Source organism: Hirundo rustica, chromosome 22 (genome assembly GCF_015227805.2).
Source record: "Hirundo rustica isolate bHirRus1 chromosome 22, bHirRus1.pri.v3, whole genome shotgun sequence".
NCBI classification, from domain to species: Eukaryota; Metazoa; Chordata; class Aves; order Passeriformes; family Hirundinidae; genus Hirundo; species Hirundo rustica.
In genome coordinates this window covers 5,961,134-5,987,878 of record NC_053471.1, presented here as the reverse complement: position 1 = coordinate 5,987,878, position 26,745 = coordinate 5,961,134, and the positions used below count along the sequence as shown (strand labels likewise).

General features: G+C 50.1%; 1 protein-coding gene across 1 annotated transcript; it reads right to left on the bottom strand.

Annotated features, from left to right (window-relative positions):
* Positions 1–11,987: 11,987 nt before the first annotated feature.
* Positions 11,988–22,979, bottom strand: C1QTNF12 (C1q and TNF related 12). Its single transcript, XM_040084878.1, has 8 exons — positions 22,821–22,979; positions 20,877–20,996; positions 19,617–19,728; positions 18,626–18,807; positions 17,095–17,203; positions 15,790–15,880; positions 13,187–13,265; positions 11,988–12,485 (listed from the first exon to the last, which is right to left on the bottom strand). Exons 1-8 carry the CDS (start codon positions 22,977–22,979, stop codon positions 12,387–12,389), a joined length of 951 nt encoding a protein of 316 aa, XP_039940812.1. The 3' UTR covers positions 11,988–12,386.
* Positions 22,980–26,745: the final 3,766 nt, after the last annotated feature.

The window sequence follows — 26,745 nt, the reverse complement described above, 5'->3', positions numbered from 1 at the left end:
GAGGGAATTGTGTCCTGGAGTGGGACAGGGAATTGTGTCCCAAAACGGGACAGGGAATTGTGTCCCGGAGTGGGAGAGGGAATTGTGTCCCAAAATGGGAGAGGGAATTGTGTCCCAAAATGGGAGAGGGAATTGTGTCCCGGAGTGGGAGAGGGAATTGTGTCCCAAAACGGGACAGGGAATTGTGTCCCAGAATGGGAGAGGGAATTGTGTCCCAAAATGGGAGAGGGAACTGTGTCCCGGAGTGGGAGAGGGAATTGTGTCCCGGAGCGGGAGAGGGAATTGTGTCCCAGAGTGGGAGAGGGAATTGTGTCCCAGAGTGGGAGAGGGAATTGTGTCCCAAAATGGGAGAGGGAATTGTGTCCCAGAGTGGGAGAGGGAATTGTGTCCTGGAATGGGAGAGGGAATTGTGTCCCGGAGTGGGAGAGGGAATTGTGTCCCAGAGTGGGAGAGGGAACTGTGTCCTGGAATGGGAGAGGGAATTGTGTCCCGGAGTGGGAGAGGGAATTGTGTCCCGGAGCGGGAGAGGGAATTGTGTCCCAAAATGGGAGAGGGAATTGTGTCCCAGAGTGGGAGAGGGAATTGTGTCCCAGAGTGGGAGAGGGAATTGTGTCCCAAAATGGGAGAGGGAATTGTGTCCCAGAGTGGGAGAGGGAATTGTGTCCTGGAATGGGAGAGGGAATTGTGTCCCGGAGTGGGAGAGGGAATTGTGTCCTGGAGTGGGAGAGGGAATTGTGTCCCGGAGCGGGAGAGGGAATTGTGTCCCAAAATGGGAGAGGGAATTGTGTCCCAGAGTGGGAGAGGGAATTGTGTCCCAGAGTGGGAGAGGGAATTGTGTCCCAAAATGGGAGAGGGAATTGTGTCCCAGAGTGGGAGAGGGAACTGTGTCCTGGAATGGGAGAGGGAATTGTGTCCCGGAGTGGGAGAGGGAATTGTGTCCCGGGCCAGGACAGGGAATTGTGTCCCAGAGTGGGAGAGGGAACTGTGTCCCAGAGTGGGAGAGGGAACTGTGTCCTGGAATGGGAGAGGGAACTGTGTCCCAAAATGGGAGAGGGAATTGTGTCCCAAAATGGGAGAGGGAATTGTGTCCCAAAATGGGAGAGGGAATTGTGTCCCAGAGTGGGAGAGGGAATTGTGTCCCAGAGTGGGAGAGGGAATTGTGTCCCAGAGTGGGAGAGGGAATTGTGTCCCTGAGTGGGAGAGGGAATTGTGTCCCGGGCCAGGACAGGGAATTCATCCCAGGCTGGGAGAGGGAATTGCATCCTAAAGTGGGAGCAGGGAATTGTATCCCAAAATGGGAAAGGGAATTGCATCCCGGGCTGGGAGAGGGAATTCATCCAGGGCTGGGAGAGGGAATTCATCCCAAAATGGGAGAGGGAATTGCAGCGGCTCACCCTGCTCCTGCATGGGGCTGGGATCCCGGAATTCCTGGGCATGGAGCCTTCCCAGAAGGGATCTGAGCTCCCAATCACTGGGAAAAGGCTCTGTGATCCATTGGGAAAAGGCTCCAGGATCCATTGGGAAAAGGCTCCAGGATCCATGAGGAAAAAGTTCCGTGATCCATTGGGAAAAGGCTCCAGGATCCATTGGGAAAAGTTCCGTGATCCATTGGGAAAAGCCCACGCTCTTCCCCTAGGAGAAGGCCATCAGTCCCAGGGATGGCGTTTCCCTCTTGGATTTGGGATTCGGAGGGGAACTTTAGGGATTTTGGCTGGGTAAGACAAATATCCCGAGGCTGGGAACATCTGGAAGGCTCTGATTAGTGGGAACATCTGCTGTGAGTGTCTGGATTCCAGATGGGAGAAAACAGCTTGGAATTCCAGCCAGGAAATCCAGGAAAGCCAGGAGATGTGTCCTGGTGGGAGCAGTGAACAAGGAGCTGAAAACCAGGAAGGAAATCCAAAAAAAACCCCAAAAATTCCACCAAAAAAAAATCCCAAACAAACGCCAAGAAATCCACAAAACTCCACAAAAAAAAAAAATCCCAGGAAAGCCGAAGGTTTGGGAAGGGAAAGAACTCATCCTGGGAAAGGCTGAGCCTTATGGAATAATCCCAAATATTGGGATCTATTATTAATGCAACCTGTGGTCCTGAAGTGGGAATTTTTTTTGGAGGGAATTTTGGATTATTTTATTTTATTTTATTTTATTTTTTTATATTGGAATCCATTTTCCCCTCTTTTTTCCCTTCTTGTATCCCAAAACGTGCTCAGGCCTCCGGTGTTTATTTGGGAACAATGGAAAACTCCTGGATCTCCCTCACGGGCCGCCCAAACTTCTCCAGCCTAATCAGAGTTCCTTCCATTGCTAATTAAATCCTCCAGGGAACCAATCGAAATTCCCTGGGATGAAAATCAGCTGGACTCCCTCTGCTCTCCCAGGCTGGAATCTCCTTTTCCCCCACAGGGAAATCGCTCAGATTCCAAGGAATTCCGTCACTTTTCCTCCTCTCTTTGGGATTTTTGGGCGATTTTATTTCCAAGCGGAACAGTCGGAATTTCACTTTATCGTTCTTTCTGGGATTCTGGGATGTGATTCCATGGGATTCCTGTGACAACTCCCACAGCATCCCAGCACAATTCCAGCCGGGAATGAGGGAATGAGGAAATGAGGGAATGAGGGAAAGATTTCCAGCAGATAAATCCCCAAATCCCTTCGTTCCCTGCAGGATCCCGAGGCTGGGACTCTGCAGCCCTCAACAGGAACCTCCAGACAAAATAAACATCCCGCAGGGAATATTTATTTTAGTCACATTCCAGACTCTCGGATTTCTGGCAGTTTCCAGCTCTCCTGGAATTCCAGGCCACTCTTGACAGATCCCTTTCCCTGGGAGCTGCTGTGTCCCGGGAATCAGCTCCGGCGCCTTCCCCAAGGGGGATTTTTTCCACTTGGGATTTGCCCACACGGATCAATATTTGGGAATTCACCCCCGGATTTTGTGTGGATTCCTTCCTGCAGGACCCGGGAGCACATCCCGGCCTTTCCCTGGCTTTGGGCAGGCGCGGGAATCGTTCAAACCTAAGGAAAGGAACATCCCTAAAAGGCAATTTTTAGTTAAAAATTTAAAATGAAAATGAATTTTTATGGCGCTGAGGGAATATTTGGGTGGAAGGGAAAGGGAAAGGGAAAGGGAAAGGGAAAGGGAAAGGAAAGGAAAGGAAAGGAAAGGAAAGGAAAGGAAAGGAAAGGAAAGGAAAGGAAAGGAAAGGAAAGGAAAGGAAAGGAAAATGAAAGGAAAAGTAAAAGGAAAAGGAAAAGGAAAAGGAAAAGGAAAAGGAAAAGGAAAAGGAAAAGGAAAAGGAAAGAGAAAAGGAAAAGGAAAAGGAAAAGGAAAAGGAAAAGGAAAAGGAAAAGGAAAAGGAAAAGGAAAAGGAAAAGGAAAAGGAAAAGGAAAGGGAAAAGGAAATCCCCACAGTTTTACCCCCAGCTCCTCCTGCTCCCCCCAAATCTCCCCCACGGCACCCAGAGCTCTCCCCAATCCCAGCCTGAGCATTCCCAGGTCCCTTCGGAGCATTCCCAGATCCCTTCGGAGCATTCCCATATCCCTTTGGAGCATTCCCAGATCCCTTTGGAGCATTCCCAGATCCCTTTGGAGCGTTCCCAGATCCCTTTGGAGCATTCCCAGATCCCTTTGGAGCATTCCCAGGTCCCTTTGGAGCATTCCCAGATCCCATTTGGAGCGTTCCCAGATCCCTTTGGAGCATTCCCAGATCCCCTTTGGAGCGTTCCCAGATCCCTTTGAAGCGTTCCCAGGTCCCTTTGGAGCATTCCCAGATCCCATTTGGAACGTTCCCAGGTCCCTTCGGAGCATTCCCAGATCCCTTCGGAGCATTCCCATGTCCCTTTGGAGCGTTCCCAGGTCCCTTTGGAGCATTCCCATGTCCCTTCGGAGCGTTCCCAGGTCCCTTTGGAGCGTTCCCAGGTCCCTTCGGGGCGTTCCTAGATCCCCTTTGGAGCGTTCCCAGATCCCTTTGGAGCGTTCCCAGGTCCCTTTGGAACATTCCCAGATCCCTTTGGAGTGTTCCCATCCAGGGTGGGAGAACGAACCGCCCGGCCCGGCCTCGGCTCCAGGCTGGAATTCGCAGCCGGGATGGAGCCAGACACATTTACATTCCCGGAGCCGCCGTCAGCCCCTAATCCTCGGGAAGATTCGCAGGCTCCGCTCCCCCCAGGTTCCCTCTCTGCCCTGCTGCAGGACTTCCAAAGGAAAAAAAGGGCTGGGAGTTTGGGAATCCGGGGTTTGTCCCGGTTTTGGGGGGATTTTTACGGATTTAACTCCAGGGTTTCATCTCTGAGGGTGAAGGGGGGTTTCTGCTCTCCTTCTCCCCAGCAGGTCAAAAGGTGTGGAGGGAAAAAAATCTCCCCGGAAGGAAAAATTCCGTGCTGAGGGCAACGTGGATCCCTGGAACTGGGGTTCCTGAATTCCCGAGGGATTCCTCAATTCCCTGAGGAGTTTCTGAATCCCTGAGCAGTTCCTGAATTTCCTGAGCAGTTCCCGATGAGTTCCTGAATTCCTGAGGAGTTTCTGGATTTACTGAGGAGTTCCTGATTCCCGAGGAGTTCCTGGATTCCTGAGGCGTTTGGGATGGAAGGGATTTCAATCCCATCCCTTTCCCACTTTCCTTATCCCGAGTTGCTCCAGCCCGGCCTTGGACATTTCCAGGGATGGAGCAGACACAAATTCTCTGGGAATTCCATCCCAGAGTCACAGGAAGGATTTATTTTCCCCATTTTTTCCCATTTTTCCCCCATTTTTTCCTCCATTTCCCCCATACTTTTTCCCATTTTCCCATTTTTTCCCACCTGAACTTCCCCCCTGGCTCTACCACTCCAGCCCTTGTCCGAAATCCCTCTCCAGGCTCCTCCTGACAAAACCCAGGCATTTAAAATCCTTCCCTGGGATCCTTCCCTCCGCTTTTCGGGAATATTCCCTCCCAAACTCCTCATTCCCAAACTTCTCCCCGCTCCAAATCCCGTTTTTCCTCCTTTTTTAAATTTTGTTTAAATTTTCAGGCTGCAAAATTCAGCTGAAACCAAAGTGAGCTCCGGGCGCCGGCAGCGGCTTCTCCCTGCGCACGAAATCGGGAATTTTCACTGGGAGCCAGGGAGAAACTCCGGGAAAAAATCGGTGTTGAAAGCTCCAACCTCACCCCAAGCCGAATTCCAGGGAGATGGGAATTCCCGGGATTGAGGAAGGGAGGGGAAGGGAGGGGAGATCCCGGCTCCAGCGCAGCCGGGCGAGCAGGATCCCATCCCCCGGGAGCAGCCGGGCGCGGAATTCCAGCCCTTCCCGAGGACTGCCGCGGGGATTTGCAGGGAATCGCCTCTCCCAGGGAAAATTCGGGATGGGCGTTTCACTCCCAGCCCCGTGCCCGAGGTGGTTTTTTAGGGAACGGTGGGGGAATGGGGGAGATTCCCAAAAGTTTCTGGGATCTGCGGGTGCCCAGGTTTGGGTTCAGCCCTTGGAGCAGCACCGGGAGTGGATCCTTCAGGACCCCAATTCCCAAAATTCACCTGGATCGGGATGCAGAAAACTCCAAACTCCCCTCAAATCTGCGTGGATTCGGACCCAGAAAATTCCAAAGTCCCCAAATCCAGGTGGATTTGGACACAGAAAATTCCAAACTCCCCAAAATCCATCTGGATTTCGACCCAGACAATTCCAAACTCCCCAAATCCAGGTGGATTTGGATCCAGACAATTCCAAACTCCCCAAATCCAGGTGGATTCGGACACAGACAATTCCAAACTCCCCAAATCCAGGTGGATTCGGACACAGACAACTCCAAACTCCCCAAATCCAGGTGGATTTGGACCCAGACAATTCCAAACTCCCCAAATCCAGGTGGATTCGGACCCAGACAACTCCAAACTCCCCAAATCCAGGTGAATTCGGACCCAGACAACTCCAAACTCCCCAAATCCAGGTGAATTCAGACCCAGACAATTCCAAACTCCCCAAACCCAGGTGGATTCGGACACAGACAATTCCAAACTCCCCAAATCCATCTGGATTCGGACCCAGACAATTCCAAACTCCCCCAGAATTGTCTGGAAGTGCCAGGCCCGGGATCTGAGGTTTCCATGGATCCCTCCCAGCCCAAGCCGAGCTGAGGGATAACTCTGAGCTCCCAGCTCTGGAATTGTGTCCCAGCCCTCGGGGACAGATTGGAAAAATCCCAAAAATCCCCAGCTGGTGACCACGGCCACCCCGCAGATCTTCGGTTTTTCCTTTCCCCTTTGGGGTTTTTTTTTGTTTGTTTTATTTATTTTTTTCCCCTTCCAAGGTTTTATTTATTTTTTTTTTTTGGGAAATCCAATATCCCGTGAATTCCCCTCTTGGTCTGCAGATCAAAGTGACAGAAGAGCCCCAGCTGGTGACAGCGAGGAAATCCAAAGCCGGGAGGAAAAGAAAACAGCTCCTGGAAAAATTTAATTTAAAAAAAAAAAGGGAATTTTGAGATCTGTGTTTTTGAGGGCAGCTCCAATCCCTGGAAAATATCCCTGAGTGACCAAAGCCCAGTTTTTGGGGAATGTGGGGTGAGAAGGAGATTTTGGGAAAATCCCTTGAGCCGTTATTAAATTTCTTTGGAGTTTTCGGTGGGAATTTCCCAGGAATCACCAAAAAAACCCCTGGAAAATCGATGGGACACCCTGGGGGGCTCCAGGAGAATCCAGGGAATTGTGGAGGGAGATGTCCTGGAAAAGAATCCAAAGGGAAAAACTTGGGGGGAAAAAAATTCCCTCTTCTTTTTTGAGGAAGTCCCTGGCTCCTGGAATTCCTGGAATCAGCTCAGAGAGGTTGGAATCACATTTTGGGAGTGGGAAGCTGAAATTTCCTTTTTCTCCAGGGAATTTCTGGGAGCTGGGAATTCCCAGTGATCCCAGTGAAATTCCCCCCAAAAGAGGGATGAGCTCATCCCAGAAGAGGCAGATTTGTCTCTTGTGAGGTAAAAATGAGCCATGAAAATTCCAAGTTTTCCTCGTCCTTACTTCTGTTCTCACAGGATCCCGGTTTTCCTGGATTCCCCTTTGGAATCTGCCCGTCCCCAATTCCCAAAATTCCTCATCCCACATCCCAATCCCGCAGCTCCAAAGCTCTCGGGATGGGGAGGATGGAAGAGAATTCAAGATTTCTCCTGGATTTTTCCAGCTTTAATGGCTCTGCACTGGGCACGGGCAGGGAGGGTTGAGCAGCTGGAAAATCCCGGAAAATCCCGGAAAATCCCAGAAAATCCTGGGAAATCCCAGAAATCCTGGGAAATCTTGGGAAATCCTGGAAAAACCCAGAAAATCCTGGGAAATCCTGGAAAATCTTGGGAAATCCTGGAAAAACCCAGAAAATCCTGGGAAATCCTGGAAAATCTTGGGAAATCCTGGAAAAACCCAGAAAAACCTGGGAAATCCTGGAAAAACCTGGGAAATCCTGGAAAAACCCAGAAAATCCTGGGAAATCCCGGGAAATCCTGGGAAATCCTGAAAAATCCTGGGAAATCCTGGGAAATCCTGGGAAATCCTGGGAAATCCCGGGAAATCCTGGGAAATCCTGGGAAATCCCGGGAAATCCTGGGAAATCCTGGGAAATCCTGGGAAATCCTGGGAAATCCTGGGAAATCCCGGGAAATCCTGGGAAATCCCGGGAAATCCTGGGAAATCCCGGGAAATCCTGGGAAATCCTGGGAAATCCTGGGAAATCCTGGGAAATCCTGGAAAATCCTGGAAAAACCTGGAAATTCCTGGGAAATCCTAGGAAATCCTAGAAAATCCTGGAAAATCCTGGGAAATCCCAGAAAATCCTGGAAAAACCTGGGAAATCCTTTTTTCCCTGTGCAGGAAAAGCCCCCGGGGCTGCAGGAGGCCGTGGCTGTGCAAATCCCAGCCCAACATTCCCGGTTTTTCCCCCTCCCGGGAATCACCTGCCCCGGAGGTGCCAGACAGAGATGATATCGGATTTTTGGCACCCAAATCCGCATTCCTCTGCAAAAAGCCAATTTAAATTCCTGGCTCCCAGAGCTCCTGGAGCCAAGAAAAAAATGGGAATTAAAACAACCGAAGCACCCAATCAGATCCCGGGATTTGATAAGGAATCCATCATCCCCAGCCCGGGGCGGGAACCGGGAATTGCTCAGCCCCGGGGTGGGGGGATTTTGGAGAGTCCCAAAAATTCCCTGCTCCTGGTTTTGTGTCCTTAGAGGGGAGGAATCCATGGAATGGCGCCGGTGAGGGCAGACTGGGGGTTCAGGGTGGAGAGAGGGAGAGGCTGGGGTTCCAGGAGCTGGGGGAGAGTTCAGGATTCGAGGGAAAGTTTGGAATTCTGGGTTTGAGGGAGAGTTTGGAATTCTGGGTTTGAGGGAGAGTTCGGGATTTGAGGGAAAGTTTGGGATTCTTGGGTTTGGGGAAGAGTTTGGGGTTCCAGGATTTGAGGATGAATTTAGGATTCCAGGATTCGAGGGAGAATTCGGGATTCCGGATTTGACGGAGAGTTCGGGGTTCCAGGATTTAAGGACGAATTCAGGATTCCAGGATTTGAGGATGAATTCAGGATTCCAGGATTCGAGGTGGAGTTCGGGGATTCCCGGTTTGAGAGTGAAGAAATAAACCGGGAAAAGAGTGAAATAAATAAAAAGAGCAGGGAAAAAAATAAACCGGGAAGAGAGTAAATAAATAAAACCAGCAGCGAATAAATAAACGGGGAAGAGAGTAAATAGATAAAAAGAAGAAATAAACAGGGAAAAGAATAAATAAATAAAATGAAGAGAAGAAATAAACAGGGAAGAGAGTAAATAAATAAAAAGAGCAGTGAATAAATAAAGCAGTGCCCGTTTTTAACAGGAATTTCAGGGATAAATAATGGGATTTTTGGGGGTGTTTTCACCGGCTGCCACTCCAGGGGAGTTCACACGAGCCGGGAGCGAGGAAAACCATGGAATATTCTCCCGATCCAACATCAACAGCCCCGGAGTCGGGCTGGAGTGAGGCGCTGGAAGCTTCTCCAGGAGCGGAAATTCCAGGAGAACTCCAAAAACCTCAAAACCAAGGAGGGGGGGGAAAAAAAAAAGAAAAAATCCCGGGAATTCCTGGGATTTCTTTGGGACGGGTTTGGAATATTGGGAGGGGAAAGAAAAGAATTCCCAAGGAATTCCAGCTGGGAAGAGCAGGATCAGAACCCGCCATCACAGGGGCGGCGGCGCGGGGATTTTTCAGCGGTCCAAGGTCACCCCGGACCTCCCGAAAATGAATTCAGGGACGAATTTCCATCCCTGAGCCAAAATCCGGCGGTTTTGGGATGAATCCGCTGATTTTCGGGTCATTTTCCAGCAGCTGGGAATGACCCAAAAAACCCCCAAAATGTTGAATTTGGGTTTTTTTTCCCTTTTCCCCTTTCCCCTTTCCCCGAGCCCCAAACGAGCGTTGATTTTGTCTCCATCCCGAGCTGCTGAATCCTTCACTTCTCCTGGATTTGGGAATTTTGTGGCCGAGTTTTTGTTCACTTGGACCTCCACATCAAAAAACTCCATTTTTGGGGTTGTTTTGGGTCTTTTTTTTGGCTGTTTCGACCCATTTTACCCCGTTTTATCTTGGCTGGAGCTCCGGCGGACAAGGAAACCATGGGGAGCATCCACAGGCGGAAAAAAATATCACAAACAAAAACTTCTGGGGGAAAAAAAAAAAATCATAAAAATAATGAAAAGAAAAAGATTTATATGATTCCCCCCCCCCCCCCCCCCCAGGAAAAAAAATAACATTTTTGTTCCCCCAGAAAATGATAATGATGATAATGATAATGATGATGATGAAGATAATGATAATGATGATAGTGGTAATGATAATGATAATAATAATAATGATAATATATTTTAATGTATTTTTTCTGAAAAAAAACCCCCATAAAAACAACAACAAAACCCCCCGATTTTTATGATTTTTCTCGGGGGAAAAAAAAAAACACATAAAAATAATGGAAAAAATTTATTTTAATAATTTTTTTTCCCCCCCAGGGAAAAAAAATTTAAAAAATAATAAAAAAAATCCAACTAAAAATATTTTAAATCTGAAAAAAAACCCCAAAAAACCACCAACGAAACAACTCCTGGAGGTCCAAGCTTCCATCCTGAGGATAAATGGAGCTGTTGGTGAGCCCGGGATAAAGCAAGAGACACAAAGTCCCTTCCTGCTGCCAACTTGGCTCCTTTGCCGGGACTCCGACACCGGATTCCAGCTCCTGCCTCCCAGAGAAATTCCAGAGGATGAGCGTTTCATTTGCTTTTTCTGCTCGGGGACAAATCCTCAGTTTCTTTTCCAGCCTTTATCCCTAATTTTTCTTTTTTTTCGGCTGGGAAAACTCCTCAGAGAGGAGGAATAAGAGGTATAAAAGCAGCTTAGTTCCTAATTGCTAATAATTATCATTATTAATAATACAGGAAAAAAAGAAAAAAAAAAAAAAAAAAGAGAGGAAAACGCAGCAGGGAATAAAAGGCAGAGCAAAATCCGAGCAAGGATTTGGAGTTCCAGGAGAAAATAAATATTTGAGCTCTGCTTTCGGCTTCGGGGTGGAGCAGCGCAAGGCTGGATGTGACAACAGCCCGGATTTATTCCAAATAATTCCCAAAGAACGGTGATTTCTTCCAAACAGACCCCAAAGAACGACAGTTTATTCCAAACAATTCCCAAAGAACGACGATTTCTTGTAAATATTCCCACAGAACGACAATTTATTCCGAATATTCCCAAAAATCCGAGCTCAGGGCAGCGAGGCCTCGTGGGATGTGGGGCCCAGGCCCTGCCTGCTCTGTCAAATCCGGGGGAAAATCTCAATTTTTGGGTCAATTTTTGGTGATATCTGGGATTTAAATGAGAGGGGGTTTCATCCCAAGGGTTTTTCCAAGCTGTGGGTAAAAAAAAAAAATCCCAGGGAATTTAAACATTTTTATTTAAAACGAGAGGCTGGCCTAGAACGGCGGGCCAAGCTCAGTTTGACACCGTTATTTTTCAGCCAAAAACACGGAAAAGATTCCCTGGATTATTTTGGCAGCGCTTTGAGGCTCCGTTTTGGGCCTTGCTCTCCTCTGTTTAAGAGGTTTTTTCCACAAAATCTTCCTCAGTTCAGGTGAAATCCATAAAATTCCAGGAGTGTGAGGGGAGGAAAAGCTGCGGAGGGGATTAAAATGAGAGGGGGTTTAATCCCAAGGATTTTTCCAGGCCTTGGGTGAAAAATTCCATGCAATCTCCCCTCTCTTTTATTTAATCCCAAGGATTTTTCCAGGCCGTGGGTGAAAAATTCCATGCAATCTCCCCTCTCTTTTATTTAATCCCAAGGATTTTTCCAGGCCGTGGGTGAAAAATTCCATGCAATCTCCCCTCTCTTTTATTTAATCCCAAGGATTTTTCCAGGCCTTGGGTGAAAAATTCCATGCAATCTCCCCTCTCTTTTATTTGAGCTGCGAGCAGGGCCTGCGGCTGCGGGCCAAGCTCCGTTTTACACCTTTATTTTGCACCCCAAAATCCCAGGAGAAATTCCCTGGGTTTGGTTTTGGCAGCGCTTTGAGGCTCCGGCTTTTCCCCTCCGTGTTTTCCTTCCCCAATTCCCGGCAGCGAGCGAGCCGAAGCTCCCGGCCCCGCCGCGGTTCCCAGGATTTGGACGGATTTTGTCGCCAAAACCAGGATTTTTATCTCCTTAAAAACGTCAGAGGATCAGAAGGATGCGTGCTCCGCTCAGTTTTCCCTTTTTCCCCCCAGCCCCGGCAGGGAGGGATTTGGGATCCTCAGGGAAATATCTGGATATCAAAGACCCCAATGAAAGAGTTCGAGCCGTGGATTCTTTGGATTGCGGGAGAATTCAACATTTCCCAGCTGCGACGGTGAACCCGGCGGAGGGCTGAAACCATTCCCAACCCCACGGAAAAAAGCAGTTTTCCTGGGAAATCCTCGTCCCCTCCCTCCCCAGCAGACAGAAAAGAGTCACCGAGTTATTTCCCTTATTTCCCATCTCAATCCTTCATTTCCAAACCCCCCCAAAAAACCCAAAAAAACCCCAAACAACCCAAAAAACCCCAGTGCTGGTTACAAGTGCTGTGGTGAAAAAATCAGGTTACAGCATGAACGGCCCCTAAATCTCAGCGTGCTGCCCCGTGAGCATCCGGTGAGGCACAAATTAAATATCCCAAGGGGTTTTATGGGTTTTTTTTTGCTTTTTTCAGGAGGATAAAAAGAATTATTCCGACGAGGACCTTGAAAAGCAGCGGCGGCAGCAAAGCCGGAGGAGCTGGGGAAGGATTTCAAATAATCGCTGCAGGAAGAGGGAGCAGTTTCAAGGTCAAAGCGTGGGGGTTTGGGGTTTGGGTTTGGGTTTTTTTTCAGTCCGAAATCCGGGATTTGGGGGATTCCTGCTACGCTCCCATCAGCATTCCCATGAAATCAGATCCGTGCTGGATGGTGATGGGAGCCCCGGCGCTGTTGTCCACGAAGATGGAGGTGTACTGCCCAGCCTGCAGCGAGAACGAGGGGGAAAATGGGAATAGCTCACACATTCCAGGGGGAAAACAAGGGAAAAAATTCCCATTTCACCAGCAATCCGTTCTGCGGATTGAGCCGGCGAAGGGGAAGAAATTTGGTGTTGTTTTTATCAAATCCTTTATCAGATCCTTTATCAAATCCTTTACCAAATCCTTTACCAAATCCTTTATCAGATCCTTTATCAGATCCTTTATCAAATCCTTTATCAGATCCTTTACCAAATCCTTTACCAAATCCTTTATCAGATCCTTTATCAAATCCTTTACCAAATCCTTTATCAGATCCTTTATCAAATCCTTTACCAAATCCTTCACCAATCATTTCCTGCCCCGGCACCTTTTTGTGACTTCGGGTGGGAAATTCAATTGGCATCTTGGTGATGCCCAGGGGAGAGCTGGGAAAGGAAAATTTTATTCAAAATTTATTAGGAATGTTTTGTTTTTCTTCAAGAGAAGCTTCTTCCTGTGCCTTCGATTCGGAATGTGGAGCCCGAGTCAAGTTTTGCCTCCTGATCCCGCCCCAGGTGAGGAATTCCCCTCCTTTAAATGTAGGAAAAAAAAAAGGGTTCCTAAATCCTCCCCCACCTCCAGGGCAGAGTCCAGCCTGGCCAGGAAATAATTCCGTGTCCTGCCCAGAGATTTGGGGCAGAAATTCCCAATTTTCAGGGCCTCACCTGCAGCTGCAGCAACCCGTGGACATAAATAGTGAAGATTTTGCTGTTGCTTTCCAGCCCAGCGATGACTTCCAAGGACCTAAAATAAGAAATAAACAGATGGAACCCCTCAGGCCACGCCCCAGCTGTGTGTGGCAGGATAATTGTCCCTCAGTTTCCATGGAAATCGGAGCGCTCCGACCAAAAAGGGGAATTTGGGGTGGAATTTTGATGTTTGGAAAGGTTTAAAGGCAGGTTGGAGCGAGCTGGGATGGTGGAAGGTGGCCCTGCCCAAGGGAATGAGATCTTTAAGGTCCATTCCGTAATTCCATGATTCCATGATTCCATGATTCCAGCTGCCTCAAAAATTAAAACAGGAGCAGCTTTTCCTCACTGCAGGAATGATGGAAAATCCACCAAAACCTCAGGATTTTGGATACAAAACTCAGCTGGAGGCAGGACTGGGAATCTCCTTCTTCCCCCGAGGTTTTTCCAGGTTTTTCCTGTCCTCTCTATTCCCACTGAAAACCCAAGGGGCTGGATCTGTTCTGCAAAGAGCTCTTCCAGGGATGAAAGGACAAATTGTGGGTTTTTTTTGGGGGGAGGATTTTGAGATCAGGGATCGCACACAAGGAAAAATAATAATAAAAAAATCCTTCCTTAATTGTGCTGCAGCTCAAAATCCAGGGAGAGCTCCACATCACCCCTCCAGCGTTATTCTTTGGATCAGGGAGAGCTGTTCCCCGTGGAATTCCCCGTTCCCAAAACAAACCCATCTCTCCTGTGCAGGATCCAGGGTTTTGGGACAGCAACAGCTGGTTTTAACCAGCACAGCCCAGTTAAACTCAGTTCTAAGCTCCCAGTTCCTGGCTGGTTCCTCCCTCCCTGCCCAAAGCTCTTTTCCCTTGTTTTCCCAATTAACCCAACCCTTTCCTCCTTTTTGGTTTTTTGGTGTTTTTTTTTTCCCGGCGCAAGTTCCAACGTGTTTTTCCCAGGAGAAGCGGAAAGTGGGAGCCGCTTGGCGCCTCCTCAGCGAGGCTGTGTCACACCCTGCCCAAATCCTGCTCTGGGGACTTCCCACCTTTCCTCTCCTCCAGGAGTTTCCACAGCTCATCCCAAAGCCCTGGGCGCTTTCCCAGCTCCGTGGATGGATGGGTGGGAAATTCCACAGGGGGTGTGTGCAGGCAGGCTCACAGCGCTCCTGCCAGCTCCTGCCACCCCAGCCACGCTCTCCTGGCACTGGGACCTGTCCCAAATCCACCCTGATCCCTCAAATCCACCCTGATCCCTGTGGGATGTGTCCCAAATCCACCCTGATCTCTCAAATCCATCCTCATCGCTGTGGGATCTGTCCCAAATCCATCCGTATCCCTCAAATCCACCCTGATCCCTGAAATCCATCCTGATCGCTGTGGGATGTGTCCCAAATCTACCCTGATCACTCAAATCCATCCCTGATCCCTGAAATCCATCCTGATCGCTGTGGGATCTGTCCCAAATCCAACCTGATCCCTCAAATCCACCCTGATCCCTGTGGGATGTGTCCCAAATCTACCCTGATCACTCAAATCCATCCCTGATCCCTGAAATCCATCCTGATCACTGTGGAATCTATCCCAAATCCACCCTGATCTCTCAAATCCATCCTCATCGCTGTGGGATCTGTCCCAAATCCATCCTGATCCCTCAAATCCACCCTGATCACTGTGGGATCTGTCCCAAATCCACCCTGATCCTTGTGGGATCTGTCCCAAATCCATCCTGATCCCTCAAATCCATCCTGATCACTCTGAGATCTGTCCCAAATCCATCCTGATCGCTCTGGGATGTGTCCCAAATCCACCCAGATCCCTGAAATCCATCCTGATCCCTGAAATCCATCCTCATCACTGTGGGATCTGTCCCAAATCCACCCTGATCCCTCAAATCCACCCTGATCCCTGTAGGATCTGTCCCAAATCCACCCTGATCTCTCAAATCCATCCTGACCCCTGAAATCCATCCTGATCGCTCTGGGACCTGTCCCAAATCCACCCTGATCCCTGAAATCCATCCTCATCACTGTGGGATCTGTCCCAAATCCACCCTGATCCCTCAAATCCACCCTGATCTCTCAAATCCATCCTGACCCCTGAAATCCATCCTGACTGTTTGCACTACTTATATCACTATAATAACTATTTATTTATAATTATTTGATAATTACTTATCACGATAAATAATAGTAATTTGGGTGTATTATTTTCTGTTTAGGCAATTCAATGTTACTGCAAACAGCAGTTTATTCGTAATTATTGGGTAATTATTTATCACTATAAATAATTTGCAATTTGGGGGCGTTATTTTATAGCGAGGTGATTAAATATCACTATAAATAACTGCAATATTTCACCATTATAACTAGAAACGACGATAATTTTTAGGTGATTAACACTCAGAAGTTAAAACTCGGAGTTAAAAGAACACCTAAAACCCGAGGGACGCTCTGCGGAGCAACGCTGCAAGAATTCACAACAAAAAAAATTCCACTTTTGGCGAACTTCCTCTGCCAAAGTCGGCTGGAATATCGGGGAATGTGGAAATTCTGAGGGAGGGATTGTCCCAAATCCCCGGGAGCGACTCACGTGTGTCTGTGGCACAGGGACTCGATGCAGATCAACACCCGCACGTTGTCCCTGGCTCGCAGCTGCACTTTGCTCTTCAGCTCGCTGTGGTCTGGGAAAAACAGCGGGGAAAACGTCAGCGTTCCCAGAAATCCTGGGACCTGGGCTCCACAGGGACTCCAGCAGCCTGGGGACGGCCTTTGGGGCTGCAGAAGGTGCCAGAAGGTTCCTCTGTATCCCATGGAGACAAAGGCGATGGAGCCAAGGTGGATCCATCAGGGATGGAACCTCTGGGATAACGGATTTACAAAGGGGATCCAAGGTGGATCCATCAGGGATGAGATCTCTGGGATAACGGATTTACAAAGGGGATCCAAGGTGGATCCATCAGTGGTGGAACCTCTGGGATAACGGATTTACAAAGGGGATTCAAGGTGGATCCATCAGGGATGGAACCTCTGGGATAACGGATTTACAAAGGGGATCCAAGGTGGATCCATCAGGGATGGAACCTCTGGGATAACGGATTTACAAAGGGGATCCAAGGTGGATCCGTCAGTGGTGGAACCTCTGGGATAACGGATTTACAAAGGGGATCCAAGGTGGATCCATCAGGGATGGAACCTCTGGGATAACGGATTTACAAAGGGGATCCAAGGTGGATCCATCAGTGGTGGAACCTCTGGGATAACGGATTTACAAAGGGGATCCAAGGTGGATCCATCAGGGATGGAACCTCTGGGATAACGGATTTACAAAGGGGATCCAAGGTGGATCCATCAGTGGTGGAACCTCTGGGATAACGGATTTACAAAGGGGATCCAAGGTGGATCCATCAGGGATGAGATCTCTGGGATAACGGATTTACAAAGTGGATCCAAGGTGGATCCATCAGGGATGGAACCTCTGGGATAATGGATTTACAAAGGGGATCCAAGGTGGATCCATCAGGGATGAGATCTCTGGGATAACGGATTTACAAAGGGGCAAAAAAAATTAGTGCAACTCTGAGGAGAGGAATGTGGGGGAAGAGATGCTCCAGCAGGGAAAAAGCCACGGAAAACCCTCCTGGATGCGGCTCTACACCAACATTTGCATTTCTCCTGGAGTTTTTTGCGGAAGGCAGAACTCCTGAGGATCAATCCGCTCCCCAAGCTGTGGCTCCCTAGGGAACGTGGATTTTGGTGCTCACGGAGCTCCCGGCCTCTTGGGGCTGTGGGAGGAGCCAGCCCCGAGGCCCTGGTGCCGTATCCCAGTTTTCCCTGGGTGCGGGGGCTTCTCGGGGGGTTCTCAGGGAATTCTCCGGGGGCCCAGGGCAGCACTCACCGATGTGGATGTTGGCTGAGAACTGGTAGATGCCGCCCACGGGCGCGGTGAAGCGGCCGGTGGCCAGGTTCAGCCCGGAGCCGCGCAGGAACGCGCCCTTGGCCAGCGGCTGCGGAGACAGGGCAGGGCTGCAGCCGGGGCTGATCCCAAATCCATCCCCGGGCTGATCCCAAATCCATCCCCGGGCTGATCCCAAATCCATCCCCGGGCTGATCCCAAATCCCTGGGCTGATCCCAAATCCATCCCTGCGCTGATCCCAAATCCATCCCTGGGCTGATCCCAAATCCATCCCCGGGCTGATCCCAAATCCATCCCTGGGCTGATCCCAAATCCATCCCCGGGCTGATCCCAAATCCATCCCCGGGGCTGATCCCAAATCCATCCCTGGGCTGATCCCAAATCCCTGGGCTGATCCCAAATCCATCCCCGGGGCTGATCCCAAACCCATCCCTGGGCTGATCCCAAATCCATCCCCGGGGCTGATCCCAAATCCATCCCTGGGCTGATCCCAAATCCATCCCTGGGCTGATCCCAAATTCATCCCCGGGCTGATCCCAAATCCATCCCCGGGCTGATCCCAAATCCATCCCCGGGGCTGATCCCAAACCCATCCCTGGGCTGATCCCAAATCCATCCCTGGGCTGATCCCAAATCCATCCCCGGGCTGATCCCAAATCCATCCCCGGGGCTGATCCCAAACCCATCCCTGGGCTGATCCCAAATCCATCCCTGCACTGGTCCCAAATCCCTGCACTGATCCCAAATCCATCCCCGGGCTGATCCCAAATCCCTGGGCTGATCCCAAATCCATCCCTGGGCTGATCCCAAATCCATCCCCGGGCTGATCCCAAATCCATCCCCGGGGCTGATCCCAAACCCATCCCTGGGCTGATCCCAAATCCATCCCTGCACTGGTCCCAAATCCCTGCACTGATCCCAAATCCATCCCCGGGCTGATCCCAAATCCCTGGGCTGATCCCAAATCCATCCCTGTGCTGCTCCCGAATCCCTGTGCTGCTCCTGGCTCCATCCCCGAGCTGCTCCTGGCTCTGAATTCCCATTTTTCCGGGGGGCACAAGCCAGAACCAGCCACTTCTCGTCCCGGGCCGCGGTGCCAGCTTGGCATCCAGAGCCTCCCGCAGCAGCTCCGAGCCAGGAAAAATTAGGAAGGATTTGGGCACCCCATCCCTGAGGCTTGGGAAACAGCAGCCCACGCTCCCGCTGATGGGACGGCTTAATTAGTCCCATTTTCTCTGCTAATTAATGAGGCAGCAGCTCTCCCTCAGCCCTGCCCATGCCTCAGGGCCGATCCTGCCCGGCTGCCAAAAGTTTGGGAAGAACCCAGGAAGGCACCAGCAGCCCCTCCAGATCCTTCCCACCTCCGCGTCCCTCCTTCGGACACTTCCTCACGGATTTTTAGCTCCCTTCCAGCCTGAGAGGAGTTTCTGGTTGGAGGCAGGAAGCCCCAGGGAGCCAAGCAGGGAGCGGGAGCTGCTCCACGCCCTCCAGGACGACTCTGGAATTCCTCACCGACTGGAAATTCTGGAGCTCCACCAAGGTCTTCTTGTCCACCACGACCTGGCCTTTGAGCTTGCAGTGGAAAGCTTCTTCCACACGGCGCTGGGGTGGAACCTCCTGCAGGGACAGCAGCAGCGGGGGCAGCGGGCTGGGCCGGGCTGACACGGCCTGGGAGGCTCGGTGCTCCATGGCTTCTGAGGGGAAAAGGGCAATAAAAATAAATAAAATTGAATAAAATAGTCATTTAAGGTCTGGTCATTCCTGTTCCTGTGAATGGAACCTCCTGCAGGGACAGCAGCAGCGGGGGCAGCGGGCTGGGCCGGGCTGACACGGCCTGGGAGGCTCGGTGCTCCATGGCTTCTGAGGGGAAAAGGGCAATAAAATGAAATAAAATGAAATAAAATCGTTATTTAAGGGCCTGGGCTGTGGGATGGAACCTTCTCCAGAGGCAGCAGCAGGAATGGCCAGGGAGGCCTCGGTGCTCCATGGCTTCTGAGGGGAGAAAGGGGAATAAAAGGAAAAAAAATGTTCATTTAAGGGTCTGGCCTAGTGGGGGCAGCTGGCTGGGATGGGCTGAAATGGCCAGGGATGCTCAGTGCTCCATGGCTTCTGAGGGGAAAAGGAGAATAAAATGAAATAAAATTGAATAAAACCCTAATTTAAGGGCCTGGCCATTCCTGTTCCTGTGAATGGAACCTCCCGCAGGAGGCTGGGTGCTCGATGGCTTCTGAGGGGAAAAGGGCAATAAAATGAAATAAAATGAAATAAAATGAAATAAAATCTTCACTTAAGGGCCTGGCCTATGAAACCATTACTGTGTGGTTGGAATTCCAAACTGGATGTTCAAGCTGAGCCCAGCAGCGCTGAGGGAACATTTCTGCTTGCCAGGGGAATGCTTTGGGGTGAAGGCCTTGATTCGTCACCAAAACAAAGCTCTCCCAGCCTTTAATATCCTTCACCTTTACCATCCTTTTGGAATCTTTTACCTTTGGGCATCTTTTACCTTTTAAGATCTCCTTGAACTCCTGCAGAAGAACTTCCCTGGTGACTTCAGCCCCAGGGGCTCCCGGAGGCCCCTGAGGCCCAGGAGGTCCCGGAGGCCCAACCAGGCCTCGCTGAGGGAACAAACAAAGGGAAAATCGGGATTAAAACCAGGGAATTGCAGAAAATCCCACAGGGACATCAGCAATGTGAGGGGTTTTGTTCCCCCCAAAAATTCCTGCGTCCTCAAATTAACCGTGCAGAGGGAAATCATGACAAGAATCCAAGATCGTCCGAGCAGCAAAGAGCCGCGTGATCGAGCGTTGCTCGGCTCGTTAATTTGAAATAAATCACTTGTCCACACCTTGATTAATTTATCCTTTGGGACACTGATGCCTGAAGTTTTATTTTTGCTGTGTTTCGGGTTCTGTGGTGCCCAGGGTGCGGCTCTGAGCTCACACTCAGCGTCACTCAGCTCTGCACACAGCAGGGCACAGAACAAATCCCGTTCCACATGGACACCAAGGACAACGCTACAAGTGCTCAGCCCAAAAGGAAAAACAATGGTGAAGAGAGAAAACAAGAAGGATGGGACTGGATAACCTGGAGCTGGAATTGGACAATTAAACCCCAATGTGTAAATGGAGCAAAACTTATGAAAGTGTGAGACCTCGTGACCAAGAGTCCATTTTGTGACCATTTTGTGTCCATTTTGTGTCCATTTTGTGCCCATTTTGTGCCCATTTTGTTACCATCTTGTGGCCATTTTAGGTCCATTTTGTGTCCCTTTTGTGCCCATTTTTTGACCATTTTGTGTCCCTTTTGTGCCCATTTTGGGTCCATTTTGTGCCCATTTTGTGTCCCTTTTGTGACTGTTTTATGCCCATTTTGGCTCCACCTTGGGCGCAGCCCTGCCCAGGCTCTTGTCCTGCCCAAGGTGGATCCTAAAGGCCTTTCAATAAATATCCACTTTATTCTCCAGCTCTGTCCAGTCTTTGTTCCAGCACAGGCACCAATATTTTCATTTCATCTCTTGGAAGAAGAAAAATACAGATTTTATTTTGACTGAGCGGGAAAACAACCCCCCAAAGAAAGGCCCAGTCCGAGAGCGGCTGGTTCCAAATTCCCACCTCTCTTCTCCCAAAGCAAGAAAAGCTCAAACTCAAATTAAACACCAAAAAAATCCAGAAACTCAGCACTCCCCGGGCTGGGAAAAAGCTGAAACCCCGAGGATGAGCAGCAGGAAGGGAAACCACGGCACACACGGGAGTGCAAATCCTACCAATTTCTTGTCCTTCCCTTTGCATCTCCTCTTGGAGTTGTTTCCGTCGTCGGGGCGGTGCACGAAGGAGATCCAGGTCCTGCGGGGGTCCGTGAGCCGGGGGTCTGCCGACTCCAGCGGCTGAGGAGACACCAGCACACAGCTGCTGGGCCTCAGAGGATGCAAAAAAACCCAGCCCAGGCTGCTCCTGCTGCTTTTGGGAGGACACTTGAGGGGTCAGGGAGAGCCGGGAGCTCTGAAAATTCCTTTTCGGAGCTGCTGGGGCTCCCTGTCCTCTGATAACCCTCTGAAATCCCATGGAAAACCCGCCCAGGTCCTCAGAGGATACAAAAATTCCTGCTGCTTTGGGAGGACGTTTGAGGGATCAGAGTCCCTCAGAGATCTTTGCACAGCTGCTGGGGCTCCCTGTCCTCTGATAAACCTCTGAAATTCCATGGAAAACCCGCCCGGGTCCTCAGAGGATACAAAAATCCAGCCCAGGCTGATTCTGCTGCTTTTGGAGGACACTGAGGGTGTCCTGGAGGGGTCAGGGAGAGCCAAAAGCTCTGAAAAATTCCTTTTCAGAGCTGCTGGGGCTCCCTGTCCTCTGATAACCCTCTGAAATTCCACGGAAAACCTGCGCAAATATTCAGGAGAGGTAAAAAAATCCAGCCCAGGCTGATTCTGCTGTTTTTTGGAGGGCACTGAGGGTGTCCTTGAGGGATCAGGAAGAGCCAAAAGCTCTGAGAGTCCCTCAGAGATCTTTCTCCAACTGCTGGGACTCCCTGTCCTCTGATTATCTTCTGAAATTCCATGGAAAACCCGCCCAGGTTCTCAGAGGATACAAAAATCCCAGCCCAGGCTGTTCCTGCTGCTTTGGGAGGACATTGGAGGGATCAGAGTCCCTCAGAGATCTTTCTCCAACTGCTGGGAGAAAGTCCTCTGACATCCCTCTGAAATTCCATGGAAAACCCGCCCAAATAAAAAAAAACAGCAGGAAAATTTTGATTTTTTTTTTTTTTTTTTTTCTTTTTTCAATGGGGAATTGATGGAAATGGGAATTCCGTGGGGATTTTTTTTTTTTTTTGGTTTTAATGGGAATTTCGGTGGAGCACGAAGGGTTTCGGAGCCCCAGAGCTGCCCAACCCCAACCAATTACTGGGGATATTCCCGGTGGCAGCGCAAGTGTTCCCGAATTTGTCGGGAATCGTTGGCGTTCCCGGCTCGTCCCCTGGTTGCCGTGGCGACTGCCAGGCCCAATGGCGCTGATCAAAGGCGGGTCCCGAGGTCACCCCGTGGGGACAGGGGACAAACGCGTGTCACCGGGAGGATGGGGATCCCCTCCCTCCCTCCTCCCACCGCCCTTCCCAAAAACTGCTGTGAAATCCCAAAAACTGCTGTGAAATACCAAAAACTGCTGTGAAATCCCAAAAACTGCTGTGAAATCCCAGAATCTGCTCTGAAATACCAAAAACTGCTCTGAAATCCCAAAAACTGCTGTGAAATCCCAAAAACTGCCCTGAAATCCTAAAAACTGCTCTGAGATCCCGAAAACTGCTCTGAGATCCTAAAAACTGCTCTGAGATCCCAAAAACTGCTGGGAAATCTCAAAACCTGCTCCAAAAATCCCAAAACCCGCTCTGAAATCCCCAAAACCTGCTCTGAATTCCCCAAAACCTGCTGTGAAATCCCAAAACCTGCTGTGAAATCCCCAAAACCTGCTCCAAAAATCCCAAAACCCGCTCCGAAATCCCCACTCCAACACCCAACCCCAAAGAATTCCAAACCGCTTCAACTTCCCGGCCGCTCCCAACCCGGAGAAACCCTCAAAAAAATTAACCCCCAAAAGAGAATTCACCAAAATAACCCAGGAAAAAAAAAATAAATAAAATAAAACACCCCCCAAGGAAGCAGGACAGCGCCGTGGGGGGCAGGAATAAATCGGGGAACGGTTCCAGGACCCACCTTGGGGTGCTCCTGGCTGTTGGCCAGGGAGGCGTTGAGGGGCTCCGGGGGCTCCTTCCGGCCCTTCCTGTCCCTCCTGGCCGCGGCCACGGCGCGGGGACACAGCTGGGGACACAGCTGGGGACACAGCAGCCACAGCAGCAGCAGCCAGCGGCACATGGCGCCCGGGAGCGGGGCAAAACGGATCGGCGCTCCCGAAAAACCCCGGCGGAGCGGAGGGCGGGACGGGGGAGCAGGGTGGGGAATCGTTAAAGGGCAAAAAAATCGGGTTTGTGTCCCCACAAAATCCCAATGGAGCAGAGGGCGGGATGGGGGACCAGGGTGGGGGATCGTTAAAGGGCAAAAAAATCGGGTTCGTGTCCCCACAAAATCCCAATGGAGCAGAGGGCGGGATGGGGGACCAGGGTGGGGAATCGTTAAAGGGCAAAAAAATCGGGTTTGTGTCCCCAGAAATGTGAATTTATTAGGTCAGGATCAAGGAGTTGGGTGGGGAATCGTTAAAGGGCAAAAAAATCGGGTTTGTGCCCCCAAAAAATCCCAATGGAGCAGAGGGTGGGATGGGGGACCAGGGTGGGGAATCCTCAAGGGGCAAAAAAATCGGGTTCGTGCCCCCAAAAATGTGAATTTATTTGGTTGGGATCAAGGACTCAGGTGGGGAATCCTTAAGGATCAAAAAATCGGGTTTGTGTCCCCAAAAACTCCCAGTGGAGCAGAGGGCAGGATGGGGGAGGAGGGTGGGGAACCCTCAAGGGGCAAAAAAAAAAGATTTGTGTCCCAAAAATGTGAATTTATTTGGTTGGGATCAAGGACTTGGGTGGGGAATCCTTAAGGGTCAAAAAAATTGGGTTCGTGTCCCCAAAAGTGTGAATTTATTAGGTCGGGATCAAGGAGTTGGGTGGGGAATCCTCAAGGGGCAAAAAAATTGGGTTTGTGTCCCCAAAAAAATCCAAATGAACCAGGGTGGGATGGAGGAGTTGGGTGGGGAATCCTAAAGGGGCAAAAAAATTGGATTTGTGTCCAAAAATGCCCAATTTATTTGGTCGGGATCAAGGAGTTGGGTGGGGAATCCTTAAGGGTCAAAAAAGTGGATTCGTGTCCCCAAAAAATCCCAATGGAGCAGGGCAGGATGGGGGACAAGGGTGGGGAATCGTTAAAGGGCAAAAAAATCGGGTTTGTGCCCCCAAAAATGTGAATTTATTTGGTCGGGATCAAGGAGTCGGGTGGGGAATCCTTAAGGATCAAAAAATCGGGTTTGTGTCCCCAAAAAATGTGAATTTATTTGGTTGGGATCAAGGACTCAGGTGGGGAATCCTTAAGGATCAAAAAATCGGGTTCGTGTCCCCAAAAAATCCAAATGAACCAGGGTGGGATCAAGGAGTCGGGTGGGGAATCCTTAAGGATCAAAAAAAATTGGATTTGTGTCCTAAAAAATGTGAATTTATTAGGTTGAGATCAAGGAGTCAGGTGTGAAATGCTTCAGGATTGAGGAAAAATTGGATTTGTGTCCAAAAAAATCTGAATTAACCAAGTCAGGATCAAGGAGCCGGGTGTGAAATGCTCCAGCACAACGGAAAAAATTGGATTTGTGTCCCAAAAAATCCGATTTAACCAGGTCAGGATGGAGGAGTTGGGCGTGAAATGCTCCAGAAATAAGGGAAAATTGGATTTGTGTCCAAGGAATCCGAATTTATTAGGTCAGGATCAAAGAGCCAGGTGTGAGATCCTTAAGGACCCAAGAAAAAAAAAAAATAAATCAGATTTGTGTCCAAATAATCCGAATGAACCAGGTCAGGATCGAGGAGCCAGGCGCGAAATCCTCCAGGTGCAATTAAAAAAACCTCAGCTTCGTCTAAAATAAATCCAAAGTGAGCCAGGTGAGAAGGATCCCAGCAGTCACCAAGAAAAACCCGGATTCGTGTCCAAAAAAATTCCAAATTTACGGAATCAGCATCGAGGCGCAAAATCCTCCAGGAGCGTCAAAAACCACAGAAACCCAAATTAACCGGGAGAGAAGGATCCAAACCCAGTTAAAAAAATCCAAATTTCAGAAGGATCCCAGCAACCAGGAGCGAAATCCTTTAGGATCCAACAACAACAACGACAACAAAATCCGGATTTGTGTCCAAAAAAAAGGAAAAAAAAAATCCAAATTTCGGAAGGATCCGAGGGAAATCCTCCAGCGCCGACACGAACCCGGGTCGGTCTCCGAAAAATTCCCAAATCCAGGCGGATCCGAGCGGCTCCTCGGGATGGGAAACCGGAGGTGAATCTGTTCGGAATTCCGGAGTCCCCGGGAGCTTCCCAGGAATCCCAGAGGAACTGGAATTCTCCGGAATTGGCCCCGAAATCCGGCTCGGAACCGGTTTTACTCTGCTCCCCTAAACCCGGCTTAAAACCGGTTTAAAGGCGCTCGGGCTCACCTGAATCCGGCTCGGAACCGGTTTCACTCTGCTCCCCCTGGATCGGAGTTAAAACCGGATTCACTCTGCCCCCCAAAATCGGGCTTAAAATTGGTTTTAAGGGCACAAAGCCCCCCCTTAATCCGGCCTGAAGCTGGGTTTAGTCTGCTCCTTCTGACCCCCTTAATCCGGCCTGAAGCTGGGTTTAGTCTGCCCCTTCTGACCCCCTTAATCCCGCCTGAAGCTGGGTTTAGTCTGCCCCTTCTGACCCCCTTAATCCGGCCTGAAGCTGGGTTTAGTCTGCCCCCCCAAAGGGGGCTTGAAACTGGTTTTAAAGGCGCTCAGTGCCCCCCCCGGATCGGGTTTAAACCCGGTTTTAAAGGTCCCGGAGCTGCAGATCCCAAGCGCTCAGGCGGAGCTGTGCCCTGAGCTTGAGCCCATCCCGTGCGTTCCCTCTGGAATTCTGCTCCAGGGCTCAATGCTCATCCCTCCCTCTGGGCATTCCGGGAATTGGGATCCGGGGGAACGCCGGCATCCCAGCCCAGCCTTGTAGGGAGAAAACAAATCCCTCCCAGCCCGAAACAGAAATCCCTCACATCCCCCAAAAATATAACAAATCCTTCACGCTCCAAAAACCCAAATCCTCACATCCCAAGGAGCAAAATCCCTCAGACCCCGAAAAAGCAAATCCTTCAGATCCCTCCCCAAAAATCTCCCAGATCCCAAAAAATAAACCCCTCACTTCCAAAAAACCCCAAATCCCTCAGATCCCAAGGAACAAAATCCCTCAGACCCCGAAAAAGCAAATCCTTCAGACCCCTCCCCAAAAATCTCCCAGATCCCAAAAAAGATCCTTTACTTCCAAAAAACCCAAATCCCTCAGATCCCAGAAAACAAATCCCTCACACCCCAAAAATCCAAACCCTTCAGATCCCAAAAATCAAAATCCCTCACACGCCAAAAATCCAAATCCTTCAGACCTCAAAAATCCAAATCCTTCAGACCCCAAATCCCTCAGATCCCCCAAAATCCAGATCCCTCAGATCCCCAAACCCCGCTGGCGGGGAAGCCGAGCCTCGGCGCGCGTTCCCCAGCCCAGGAGCAGCAGGTGAAGTTTTCCCGAGGTTTTTCCTCCTTTTCCAGCTTTCCCCTCGCTTCTCCCTAAGGACGAGCGGCAAATCCCGGAGCTGTCAGGGGGGGATTCGACATCCCAAACCTCCTCTCCTCCGGGCACGATTCCAGGCACGATTCCAGGCAGAATTCCAGATTTTCCCGAGGCTCTGATTCCTCCCGGCTGCTCCTTTCCCGAAGGAGTTTCCATCAACTCCAAGAAAAAGGAGGAAAGAAAAAAACACCGGGGGAAAAAAAAAAGGAGGAGGAGGAGGAGGAGGAGGAGGAGGAGGAGGAGGGCTCGGATGGTAATGAGCTGTCAAAGGCGCCTCTCCTCACATTCCCATTAAATTCCCAGATAATGGAGCGTGCCAGGAAGATCGGAATCTGCTCCCTCCCCTCCGCTGGCCCGGGGA